Genomic DNA, 13,618 nt, shown 5'->3' on the forward strand with positions numbered 1-13,618 from the left:
ATTTTTACGAAATTCCGAGAGCCACTATATTGTTTTGCTATGGAGTGGCTGTATTTTTGAAAATCATGACGAAAGGGTAGTTCGCAATGGGGAATACTAGAACACTAATAAATACAATAATAACCTAACCTTCAAATTTATGGTGAAAAAAAAAATACAACAAAAATAATACAATTCAAATAACTGTAAATATTATGATTTATTGATTTTTCCCGGTTCTCCTGTAGAATTGCCGAGTTTTTCCCGACTACTTTTCAAATTCCCGGTTATTACCCGGTTCGCTGACCACCCTGGATTTTCAAGCATATGAGCAGCTAACTAACACTGGATCATCCAGATCATGGGTACTGGTAAAAGTAATTAGGTCAATCCGTCCAGGCTGCCACTTGGCTGCCTTTGGGTTTAGTAAATGGCGTCACTCCGCGTGCCTCGCCAGATTCTGCCACAATTAAGGTAGAACAAACAGCAGCACAGGACGTCTAAACCCAATGGAAAACGATTAAATGTATACTCCTTAATGGTGAAACCATCGCATCGTGCTGTTCTTCACTAGTAGTGGAAGCTGTGCTTCACCACCAAGGACGACGACGACGACGACTGTAATTTGGTTTTGCTGGCTGGGGAAAGATTACCGAAATGCAGCGTCGGATATTAAATTATTACAGGACGTCGTCGCTGCCGCAGTGGGAGGCCTAATAGGCAATTATTGATTATGAAGGGATGACTGCAGCGTAACTGCATCTATCTATGATATACAACGATAGAGCGGGCTTCTTTATAATTCCCACTTTTGAACAGAGTATATATTTTGCCGGTCCTAAGCCGTTGCGTTCTTCATCCCTTTTCATTTAGTCGAGTGCTTCTGTGAAAGTTTCCAAATCGCAAGTACAGCAAATCACAGTTAATATGTCCCAATTCAGCCAAAAACACCAACTCATACCCCTTTCTCCTCAGAAAGCAACACGAACCGTGCCTTAAAACGTCAATATCGCTGAGTGATGACTCTTCACCTCATTTTGATATTCGTATCACGAAAATGTTTGAAAATAAGTTCTAGCTTTGTTTACCGTCGTCAGATTGATAAGAACCGGCAGATAGTCTGAACGAAGAGTCTCACCTTACTTATTACTCTTTTTTTACAGGCGAACCTACTGACCCCCCAAAACGATCATCTACATATAGAACAGGATTTTGCAATTCACAGGCACGCGAACCAACCCCAAATAAACATAAACGAACTTCGGCTCTCTATCGCGTGACTCACACTCACCTCCGCTTCAGTATCACATTCTGTAGTTATGATTGCACCGTGTTGTTGTTGTTGTTGTTGGCGGTGGTGTTGCTGCTGTTGTTGTTGGCGGTGACCTTGATCATTACCACCACTGACACCGTGAGTCCTGCCACTGAATGATTGCCGCTGCTGTTGCTGCTGCTGATGATGATAGTACTGACTTTCGGGATTCTGCTGACCACGAAAGGTTTGTTGCGATGATGAACTGGACTCCGGAATGCTACTGCCGGTTTGCGAATTATAGCTAGCTGTAGTCGTCGTCGTATTCGTGGTCGTACTGCTGCTGCTGATGTTGGACTGTGTTGATACGTGCATATTATTTTGACACTCTCTGATAAGAGATTTGCAGTTTTTTGCTCTCTCTCTCTCTCTCTCTTTCTTCCTTATTTCTTAACCCTCACACTACCATCCATCATCGACGTTATCACAAACAATTTAATTATAATAACAATATAACGGAACGAAAGCGACACTACACTTTATGACTGCGGGGACGTACACTTTTCACCTTGCGATTAAAATATTGGCCATTTGATTACAGACACTCGTTTTTTTTCTTCCTCTTCGTTTCACTACGAAACATATATTAAACTATAGACTTTATGCACGAAATTTAATCCATAATTTTCTGGTACTGCTGCTGCTGCGGTAGGTCGATAATGGAATATCCGAAACTGGTCAGTACGGTTTTATCACTGTAAAGAGGGAAAGGAAACAGAGAATGGTTATATTTTTTTTTAAAGTTCGTTGGAAATACTATCCTACTATCAACATGAAGCTTTTAGTGTGATAATTTATTAGCTAGAAAAAGTTCTGAAGATGATCCTGCAGTGTGAAAATCGAATATAAGTTGAAATTTAGTGGAGGGCTAATGCGACAGTACCTACTAGTCAAACGCACTCTCCTTTACCTAACTCATACATTAATGAATGACATACTGATATGATAAAAGCTAATTTATCGCTGTAAAGGACCATCCATAAATGACGTAGCGTATTTTGACGTAGGATTACGTCTTTTGACAACATATTGGGGGTGCAGTTTCAGAAAAAAAAAATGACTGCATTACGAAAAGTGGTCAGGTTTTGCCCACGTATAACTCTGTCAATAGCAGATGGATTTTAATTCTAAACAAGCGAATCGATTAGAAATTTTACTATGAATTTGCTAAATTTAACACTTTATAAATTTTCAATATGTCACTATTGATAATTACCCAAATGTCCAACTGTTGCAATGGTTATCAAAATTATCACCGATTGCCTGAAAACAGCGCTTTTCCTAACACAGATTTCAAAATCGAATTCCATCCCGTCTCACTGAACGGTGCATATTCAATCACTGTGTGTGGTGGTGTCCGGTCGGTCGTTAGCAGCAACAGCAGCAGTTGTGCTTTCGGCGCGTGGCGTTGAACATTGTTCTCCAGTACATAACGACCGACTGCCCGCAAGCAGCGAGCTGCAGCTTACATGAGCAGTAGACTGATGCAAAATTTGAAATACTGTCAAACGGTTTCAAACCGGGTCTTGATTAGCCTCCGAAAGTTTAAACTCATTTGATAAGAAACTGACTTGGCACAAACCATTTGAAGTTTATATGGAAATTACTATGGGAAAACAAAACTTTTTGATCATTGTCTTCTAGCCTTTTTACATATCGTACTGTTAAGCAATTGTATTGCTATTCTTATGGGAATTTTTATCAGCTACAACTTTGCAGAAAATCATTTTTCAGCCAACCGTCAAATTAAATAGTTATTAATTGTTTAAGAGACGGATAATCTTATGGCAAGATTAAGGAACTGTATTGTGGGCAACACTGTATTCTGCAGTGTGACATAGTAGCCATGATTTTTGTCCTCTATTCTACGCGCCATAAACACCAATGTTGCCTGCTGAACAGTTGATTGAGCATAATCATAAGACATCAGTGACTTGAATCATTAATAACTTTTGTTCCTAACATTTGATCGAAAAGTAGTCTTCAACAAAGTTGTAGCTGAGAAAATTGTCAACAAGCTTAAGCTATTATTTTCTAAAGTAGAGTGAACTGGTGAATTTTGAGATAGATATGAACCGAAATTATGGTTTCTCTATAGTAATTCCCATATAAACTTCACATGGTTTGTGCAAAGTCAGTTTCTCACTTATTGCGTTCATATTTTGGGAGGCTAATCAGGGCCCAATTTGGAACCGTTTGAGCACCGTGGAGCGAAAATTTCAAATTTTGCATTAGTATAATGAGCATCCATTCACCGAAGAAGGAGGAAGGAGCCTCACCGCTACTGATCGAATTCAGTAGCTCTTCGTGAGTCGCTGAGGACCATCTATGCCAAGCACGTCACCCTCGTTCCAAACAACATACAGCTCGCCAGCCTCATCCGTGTTGAACACCCTAATAGCTCAGCATTACTCAACCATCACGACAAAACGGTCCTTTTCAGGACCACCATAAATTATTGTTGTTTAAGAGTTAATTTCCATTTAACGTTCGCTTACCTTACTGCCAGCCACATCACCCCCAAAGCTCTTTGATTATGTACCCAGCAACAAAACGTTTGTGGTCCACGTGAAATTTTGACATCATAAAACGAGGCGTTTCCGTGAGGGGAAAAGTGGTTTCCCTAACACAGTCGCCGAATATTGATACTAAGCACTGAGTATGCCAGATGGTACTTATCTTTATCCCTTTAGGCTTTAGATGCAAATTTTAAGCCCCTCCTATTAAGCGAATTATGCCATAAAAAATCTTGCCGAATTCTCTGAGTAAAAGGGGCTTAAAAGCATTAACGTAGGTACCGTCTGGTATGCTCAGATTCTGTGGTTGATGTGTTTTCTCTGAAACATATTTCATTTTTACACCGCTATCATCTCTAAGAACATCGAGGAAAAATTTCTACTGCATTGTTCTAAACTAGTTTCCAAGCTTCCACACCAATTATGCATGTTCCCTAACGAGAAATTTCATGTATGTTATTACTTCTTATATTTGTGTGTGGTAATCTGGGATTTCTCATGTGAATATCAAAGCTTACACAACATCTAAGTTAGTCTAAGTCTAAGATTAATCTCTGTGGAAGCCTTATTTCTGATGGATCACATCATCACCTCAAAACTTCTCTATAAAACATGTTTTTTTTTCTACAGAATAATTAAATCATTAGTTGTTACGATGCTATTCTTGTGATATTTATTAGAGAATTCAGAAAAGCGTTCCAAGTGAATTTCTGAAATCATTCAATGAGAATCTCGGGAGAATACTAGCGAATTTTCATGAAAAATCTCCATTGAATATGTAATGGACTATTATGAGGTCTTCAGAACAACTTGAAAGTTCCTGAAGTTAATGAAACTGCCTTGAAGTTCTTTTGTAGTTTGAGAAACTAGCCTGATGCTTGGAATATTTCTCATCATTGTTTTTAACTTCTCTAAACTTTTTCGAATTTCGTAAAGTTTCCACAATTTTCCTAACGATCATGAATCTTCTCTAAAGTTTTAACAATTCACTGAATTTCAATTTTTTTTTTTTTAGATTTATGGAATTTTTCTGTTCTGAGGATATTTGTTCTTTCTTGAAGTTTTTTTTAGCTTTTTTCCGAGATCAATATCTTTCTTGAAGTTCTCGAAACTTCGCTAAAGTGTTTGCAGTTCTCATGAAGCTTGTTGTACTACCTTGAAGTAAATTGAACTGTGTTAAAAATGTTTAAGCTTCCGTGAACTTTTGGACTTATACGAAAATCTCAATAATTTCCTTAACATCTCTTAAGTTCTCTGAAAATTTTCTGAACTTCTTAAAATTTTTCGCTAGTTTTGTGAAACTAATGGAACTGTACTCCCCTGAAATTTCCCTTGTTTTTGGAGCTTTGCTAAACTTATTTAATGCTTCCAAAATGTCCATATAAGTTCCTGAAGTTCTCTTCCCTTAAGTTCCATAGACTGTTATGAAGTTCTCGAAATGTTTCTGAAGATCTCTGTACTTCTTTGAAATTTTCGAAGTTATTCTAAAATAATATTAATTAAATAATTAATATAGTTCAATGATTTTCACTGAAGTTCTCAAGATTTTTCGACTCACTAGTCTAGGGTCTCCTGATTTTTTTTTAAACTGCCCAAAATATTTCTTAATTTCCTTTAAATTCTCTAGACTGCCCTGAAGATCTTAGTATTTTTTTTTAAAGAACCCACAATTTTACTGGAATTGATTGAATTGTCTTTAAGTTCTACAATTTTCCTTAAGTTTTATAAAGTTTGTAAACGCTCACCCTAAATCACAAATTTTCCCTTGAAAGTCCAGCTCTGATGTTTTCTATGCTTAAAATAATTTCTCTAAATTGATCAAAAATTTTTTTTTTTTTTTCCTTTATTATAGGGATTTTTAGCCATAGGCTAGTTCATCTCTTGAAATTGATCAAATGTTCCGGTAAATTTTCTCATATATATATATTTATAATTCCCTGAATCTTCTAAAGTTTTCAGATAAATCATACAATGCTAGGAATATCCCAATTCTAAGGAACTCCTTGTAAGTCGCTGTAAATTTCCATAAGTTAATGGGATTTTTGTGATGTTACCTGATCGTTCTCGAAGTACTCGGAACTTCACTGAATATAACGAAACCATCTGAAGGTCTCTGGATTTTTTTGAAAATATCGGGACTTGCTAAAAGTTTTTGCATTTTTTTAATTAATTGAACTTCGTTGATGTTCTCTAATCAACTTAGCTAAATTTAGGAAATTGGGCCCATACATAAATTCAGAAATCGACTACAGCAATCAAGTACCGTCCCAATAACGCGTTCATCTAGATAAAATGGATAAATAACAGATTTTTAGCGATGGGCCCAATCTTAGATCCATAGACCAACATTAGAGCCATTTCCCCTATAACACCCTTGAAATACTGTCACATTTTCCGGATGTTCATACCTATAATTTTTATTGCGTTCCAGAAATTTTCTCTGACCAAACCAAAGATTCCAGAAATTCCCGAAAATTTTCTTGAAACATCTTTAAGGTTTGTGCACTTTCTTTAACATTTGTTTTAACTGCCCTTTGATCCTGCCCTTGATGTTCTCGGAGCTTCCCTAATGCTCTTTGCTTTAAAATAAATGGAATTCTCGTGAACACCTTTAAACTTCCCCTCTTGATTCTATGATGTTCCTGAAATATTTCTGAAGTTTCCATACATGTTCTGAAGGTCTTGTCTGAACTCACGCTAATAGATTTTTAAACCAATCCCATAGTCTGGGCTAAAATTTTGGGGACTTCCACTTAAGATCTCTGGAATTCCCCAAAGATCTCTAGATCTAGTTTTTCGGAGATAAATAGAACTTCTTAAAAGTTTCTACAATTTTGCCACTACGAAACTTCAAGACATTAACACTCCGAATACGACGCCTCCGAAAAGCGTGTAACGGCAAGTTTGCAATGGCATGGCTTAGTCATTTCTTGATGAATTGTGAAAAATTATGGTACTTCTAGAATTACTAGGGTCTGTCATCTCGGAAAGATAGAAAATAAGGTCGTCTGCTTTTTTTAAAAGGTGTGTTAATGGATTTTGCAAGTGCCTTAAGTTTTATTATTTAGATTAATGGGCACAAATGTTCATATTTTTTTTCAGAATACAGTCATGGTTCCTATATGTGGATCCTGAACACAACGGAACGGTCCTCCGGAAGATCCGGAGCATCCGTAAAAGTGGTCAATATATGAAAATGATCCTGTGTTTTTTTAAACATTAAGATGTGTGATATGAGATAGAATTTGGGGTCATGACATAAACACGGACCCGGATGGCCATGAGACCGTCCTCGGAAAGATCCGGAACATCTGTAAAAGTGGTCAAGTTATGAAAATGATCATAAGAGCTCCGTGGTTTTTTTTAAACATTAATTTGTGTGATTTGAGATATAATTTGGGGTCGTGACATAAGCATGGATCCCGATGGCCATGGAGCCGTCCTCGGGAAGATCCTGAACATTCCTAAAAGTGGACAATCCATGAAACTGATCCTAGAGCTCCGCGGTAATTTCGAAAAGACTTGGAACTGTGATATAAGAAATAATATGGAGTCGTGACATAAAAATGGTCCCGGATGGCCATGGGACCGTCCTCCGGAAGATCCGAAACATCCATAAAAGTGTCCATGCATAAAACTGGTCCTACATAGTTGAAGATGCTAATTTCAAATAACAGACTGTAGTGGTAATTTTTATACGATAGATGGAGTAGATGAAAGCATAGAGTTGATAGTTCCGTTAGAGTACGGCAGTGTGAAGATTGCATATAGATATTAGAATAGCGAGCTAGAACAACTTTTAAGGAAGGTACAAATCGGTTTTTTCATCTCTCTTTACCAAACTCCCCCTTTGGAGAGGGATGGTGAGGGGTGTCCCCCCCCCCCCCCGCCACCACTGATCCTACAGCTCCGCAGTTTTTTCGCAAAAACCCGTGAAACGTGATATAAGAAAGAACTTTAGGTAGTGACATAAAAATGGACTCGGATAGCTATGGAACCGTCATCCGGAAAATCCGAAACATCCGTGAAAGTGGTCCATTCATGAAACTGATCCTAGAGCTCCGCGGTTTTTTTTCGAAAACACTTGGAACTGTGATATGAAATAGAATTTAAGGTAGTATAACATGGACCCGCATGGCCAAGGGACCGTCCTCTGGAATTTCCAGAACATCCGTAAAACGATCAATCCATGAAACTAATCCTCGAGCTCCTAATATTTTTGAAAAAAAAAACTGCGGAGCTCTAGGATCAGTTTCATGGATTTACCACTTTTACGGATGCTTCCAGGAGACGGTTCAAATGTTCCGTCCCATGGCCATCTGGGTCACGACCCTAAATTATATCTTATATCACAGTTCCAAGAGTTTTCGAAAAAAACAGTTTCATGGATGAACCAATTTTACGGATCTTCCAATGGCTATCCAGGTCCATGTTTATGTCACGACCCCAAATTCTTTCGCTTTTCATAAATAGCTTTCTTATTATAAATCTGGAAATTGTCCGTCAAAGCTATGGAAAATCTGGAAAACTCAGGGAACTTTATTAAGCCAAATGAGTGGACACCCTGTAGATAGAGAAAGACGATTAAACGTAAAAAATAACTCTATACAAGCTCGTCAACTTCGAATTGTTCAAAAATTAGAACAAAATCGAAGAAAACATATCAAAAAGACTGGCAACTCTTCCATTTTCTCGTACGACCGCTATGAGGCAGGTACAATTGTGTCATCTGCCGCTCAAAGGTAAATGCTTCGAACGAATTTGATAGCAAAGATTACATCCTCGGAAGACAGGTTTGTGTATTTGCTCATTTTCCTATGCGTTGCTTACACTTTCGCTCAAGTGCAGCGCTACTGTATCTGTCGCTTGGATTCTGGCAAAGTTGCCAGTTTCTTGATAAGATGTCTTCGACAAAATATAGGCCTATCCTACACACTGCAAGAAGAATGATCATTCTTGAAGTAAATTCACGTTAGAAAAACTTTTAAAATAGTGACTGATTACAAGAAAAAGTGACTTTAGTAACTTGACCTTAAAAAAGGAGACTTTTCAGTGACTTGCTTGAAAAAAGTGATCAAGTCACTAAAAAGTGCCATGTTTGCCAAATTTGGTTCCATTTGCTTGATTAGTTCTCGAGTTATGCAGAAATTTCTGTTTCATTTGTATGGGAGCCCCCCTTTACAGAGGGGGAGGGGTCTCGAACCATCAAAAGAACCTTTTGCTGCCACAAAAACCCCTGCATACAAAATTTCACGCCGATCGGTTCAGTAGTTTCCGAACCTATACACACTTAGAAATTATCGCCGACTTCGGTAATTTTTACCGAAATCTGTACAGCTGAGCTGTTCGGTAAAATTTTCAATTGCTTTTCAGCTACTTTGAAACTAACTCTCCACTAAAATGACAAGATTTGATCATTTAAACAAGGTTGAACATGCTTTGATATTATTTTCAAATTCAATAGCCTTTAAAATGAAGGTCAAAGTTTTACCGAACGTTCAGCTGTTCTGATTTCGGTAAAATTTACCGAACACGAAAACAAAATCTTAGTGTGTAAGGGTCAGACAGACAGACAGACAGACATAAATTCATTTATATAAATATCCGGAGAACTTCGAGGTTAGGGCGTAATTGCTTTTGTAAACAAACACGTCATTTGCCGATTTATCTCGAATTAAAGCTCAATCTGAAAAACTAACAACACAAACAGGTAGAGGAATGATTGCTCTATCATTTGGTATAGTTTGTTCGCGAGATTGTGCTTTTATTCACGAGAAATCAGCGATGGATGTGTTTGTTTACAAAATCAATTACGCCCAAACCTCAAAGTTCTCCGGATATAGAAGATCTGCACACTTAGTTTTTTCTACCGAGCTCGGCTGTGCAAATCTCGGCAAAAAAAAGTTTCACTGAGATCTCAGTAACAGTGACGTTTGATTGCTGAGTCTCGGATAATGCTTAGCTGAATCTCAACAAACAAATGAAATGTTTGCTGAGATCTCAGTGATACTTTTTTTGCCGAGATTTGCACAGCCGAGCTCGGTAGAAAAAAATAAGTGTGTGCAATAATTTCACAACGATTTTGTGTTGATTGGATGAATCCAAAATTTATCACCATACAATTCAATATGGTAGTCGATTACCCACAACATGAGACCAACTGAACTCAAATCGGTTCTGTCATTTCAGAGTAAGATTTACGTGACTCGTTTGTGATGTACTTTTTTCCCAAAAACAGTTGAACCGATAACATTAAATTTAGTGAAGATCGGACGCTTGAACCCGGAGACATTATGATCAAGCTATAAAAATAGTATCATTGGAAAGCAATAACAGACAAAGGGTTGATTTCGCATAGACCAGCATCAATCCATCCTCCATAAAGCCAAACGTGTAAAACGGATTCGCTGCGCTAGTGGAAGAAACGTATTCACAATTAATTACCAGCAACGTATGACTTCTGGGTTGTGGAATGCAACATCCTCTGAATAGACGCCAAAAATTTGACCAACGCGTAGAGTAGTAGACAAAGACAAACCGCTGGCATTCATCATACTGCAGAACGGAGAAAACACTGAATCATTAATGAATAACACACTGACTTAACCGCAACACAAACCGCTTCGAAACCCTCGTCGAAGTCGTAGTATGTGATGATTATTAATGAAAAAAGGTTTCTGATGAAGCTCAAGAAAAACGTCGCGCCACGGTGGGTGTGGTACACTTTTCACTTACGATTTGAGTGGGAGTGGAGCGTATTGCCACAGACAAACGGGTGCAACTCTTTAATTTCAGTCGGACCTTACATCCCATCGAACGTGCTTTTAAAATATTATTAGTTTCGCTAATCGCCCACCACAGCGCTGACATCGGATCACTTTGACGTTTCTACACGGCCGTTCAATATCACTCAGATAGAGAAAGAGCGAAAGACTGATACTATAGTGAGAGCGAAGAGAAGCAAAGAGGCGAGCGAAGCGTTGAATCCAATGTAAGGAATATTGCGCATTTCACACCAAATTGGACTAATAAGCGCGTTTTCACTTATTAAAAAGTGTGATAAAATTGCAAGTTTACGTCTAATTGTCTTGGTGTCTTTGGTGTACTTATTTCTTATGATGCAAGCAATAAGTGTTCCGAAGACATCAAAACGATTTGACGGAAACGTGCACTTTTATCGCACTTTTTGCATTTTTGGAACAGTCCAGTTTCAGATGCAATCAGCAATAATATCAAGAATGGGAATTTCCATTAATGGTACTATTCCTTACATTCGTTTCAACGCTTCGCTTTCATTATGGCAACTACTTCTCAGATGAAAGAGAAATTTCTTAAAACGCACACAGTCAATTAATCTGACTCATATTTGAGTACCGTTCACTCAAATTCGCAAAAGCGTAGGTCACTCATAGAATGAGTAAATTTTTACTTAAATATGAGTAATTTTCAATCCTATTTGAGTGGCATATGAGTGACATTTACATTATGTGAGTGACCTACGCATTTGCGAATTTGATTGACCGGTACTCAAATGTGAGTAAGATTTATTTGCCGTGTAGGTCACTCAGCGCTGAGTAACCTACGTTTTTCAGAAATTTATCTTTTATCTGAATAGAAGTTGCTCTCTTTCTTTCTAAGTGGGATTGAACAGCAACATTGATTGCGACGTAGCATGCAAGCTCATTTTCCGCGAATAGCACGCGAGATGTCGTTAGTGAGTTCCGTGAGATATTTTAGAGAAAGATTCTTCAAAGCGTTTGTCGTCCATTTGTCTGTGGTATTACCGTCGTCGTCGGCATTCATAATATACCGACCCATTCGGTGGAAAATAAATAAGCCACCATCCGTTAACCCGTCAAGTGTGTATTATCTACTATTATAATCGCACGGGGTACCTACAGTACAACTGAGTATAAAATAAAAAAAAGCGCCACTCATCCGCGCACGCGAGTAATTTTCGCTGCTGCCCACCCGCACCCTCATCATAAGCCATAACATGCGCGACGCTTGCCTGTACCTCGCTGCTCTTTTGATCCGAGTAAGGTCCAAAGAGTTATCGCTTGGTTGGGTGGGTTTCATTTCGTTTTTTTTTTCCCTTGGTTTTGTTTTTTCCGTCGATCTTGTTTTCCGTGCTGAGCACCAATGCTACCGACGTGCCAGGAAGGCAGCTCCCACACCTGGACCCTACCTATCGACCCATCAACTCAACGGCTTTACTTCCCATCCGAAGGAAGGCGGGATCAGAGATGTTATGCCTCAGAACATCCCGGCGGCGCCGACTGGGATTGAACCCAGGCCTGCTGGGGTGAGAGGTAATCACGCTTACCACTACACCACCGGCGCCGTTGGGTTTCATTTCGTTCGCGTTTGCTCGTTTGCTCGGAAGCCTAACCTTCCTATCTACCTATCTACGATGCGAATGAATGAAAAGTTTATCCCCCCAATGCAATGGGCGGCAACGACGCGGATGTGTGTAAAACATCGTGTAGAGAGGTAAAGATAAAAGCTTGACGTCCAAATATGTGGACAATGTCACAACAACAACAATAGCAACGGGCGGTGGTGGATGCGGTAGGAGCTCACACAGAGCAATACTCATCGGAATTAAATTTGATGGACAAATACAGCGAACACAACACAAAAGAACCTGTGACACATGCCAGTGAGTCTGAGCACTGCTTTGCGTTCTGGTAGTGTGTGGTGAAGTGGAAGATCCACGCAGTGAAAGTCCGACCTAGCAAGTTGTGTCGACGGTGATTTCCTTAACTGTCACCGCGAATGCATGTCGTCGTCGTTGCTGAACGGAATGGTGTGATTTTATGTTTTGCTTTATCCCCTCAAATTTCGGTTCGTTGTTGACTTGTGTAGATTTGAATTTTTGTTTTCGCCAAACTAGAAATTTGCTGGTTGTTTGGATGTAGGCAATTTAAACATCTTCTTTTCTGAGGTCACACCTCCACGAAACCCTGCGGCTGCCTCTGCTTCGATGTCCTGCCGGATTCCAAACCAGCTCTCACTTGCAGATTTAACTTCTTCCCTTCCATAGTATGCGATCGACCTGCTTTCAAGGTAGTTCTGAGGAATTTTAGATTTCATGTGAAGCCTGAGATAGCTTTGAATAGAATTTCAGGAAAAACCTGAAATGAATTCAAAGTAAATTTTGATGAAAAATCATAGGAATTTCTGAGCAGCAGAACTCCTGTGAAATTCAGAGGGAAATGTCAAGGGCATTCTGATGATAATTCCATGATGTTTGTGGGAGAAAACGAATCCGGAGCATAAGTCCTTGGACATGTTGGGGGCTAAGTGGGGTGCTAAAAGGAGCATTACATTTAAATCGGAGAATAACTCCAGGAGACCTTCAAATGAATTCGGAACACAATTCCAGGAGAGTTTGCCAAACAAAGTATGAGGAGAAGTTGAAGGAATATGTGAGGAGAAATTCAAATGAATTCTTATGAGACTTTCAATGTGAGTAGAATTCCAAGGGAAGGAGTGAGTTTCTAAAAGAAATCAGATATGAATTCAATGACAATTATGAGAATCTTTCCTAAGGGTTTCTTACTGAAGAAAATTTCAAGGTAATTCCGAGGAAATTTAAAAGCAAATTGAAATCGGAGTATAAATCCACTTAAATTTTGAGAAATACATATTTCACTGGAATTACGAGAAGTATTCCAAGAATACGCTGGTGATATTTTTTTTAGAGAATTCAGATAAGCGTTCCAAGTGAATTTCTAGAATAATTCCATGAGATTTCCGGGAGAATACACAGTAAATGCTGAGGAGAACTCCAAGTGAAAACTCATGA

At 38.7% G+C, this 13,618-nt stretch overlaps 1 protein-coding gene across 1 annotated transcript in view; it reads right to left on the reverse strand.

Annotated features, from left to right (window-relative positions):
* The window catches only part of cic (Putative transcription factor capicua), a 209,314-nt gene that overhangs the window by 119,553 nt on the left and 76,143 nt on the right, over positions 1–13,618 (reverse strand). The window contains exon 2 of the mRNA XM_065223587.1: positions 1,271–1,986. Within this exon, the coding sequence (XP_065079659.1) occupies positions 1,271–1,606 (336 nt within the window). The 5' untranslated portion in view covers positions 1,607–1,986. The remainder of the gene's footprint in view (positions 1–1,270; positions 1,987–13,618) is intronic.

This window comes from Ochlerotatus camptorhynchus, unplaced genomic scaffold (genome assembly GCF_037179485.1).
Source record: "Ochlerotatus camptorhynchus isolate MF236.1 unplaced genomic scaffold, CSIRO-AGI_Acam_v1.1 ptg000193l, whole genome shotgun sequence".
Taxonomy (NCBI): domain Eukaryota; kingdom Metazoa; phylum Arthropoda; class Insecta; order Diptera; family Culicidae; genus Ochlerotatus; species Ochlerotatus camptorhynchus.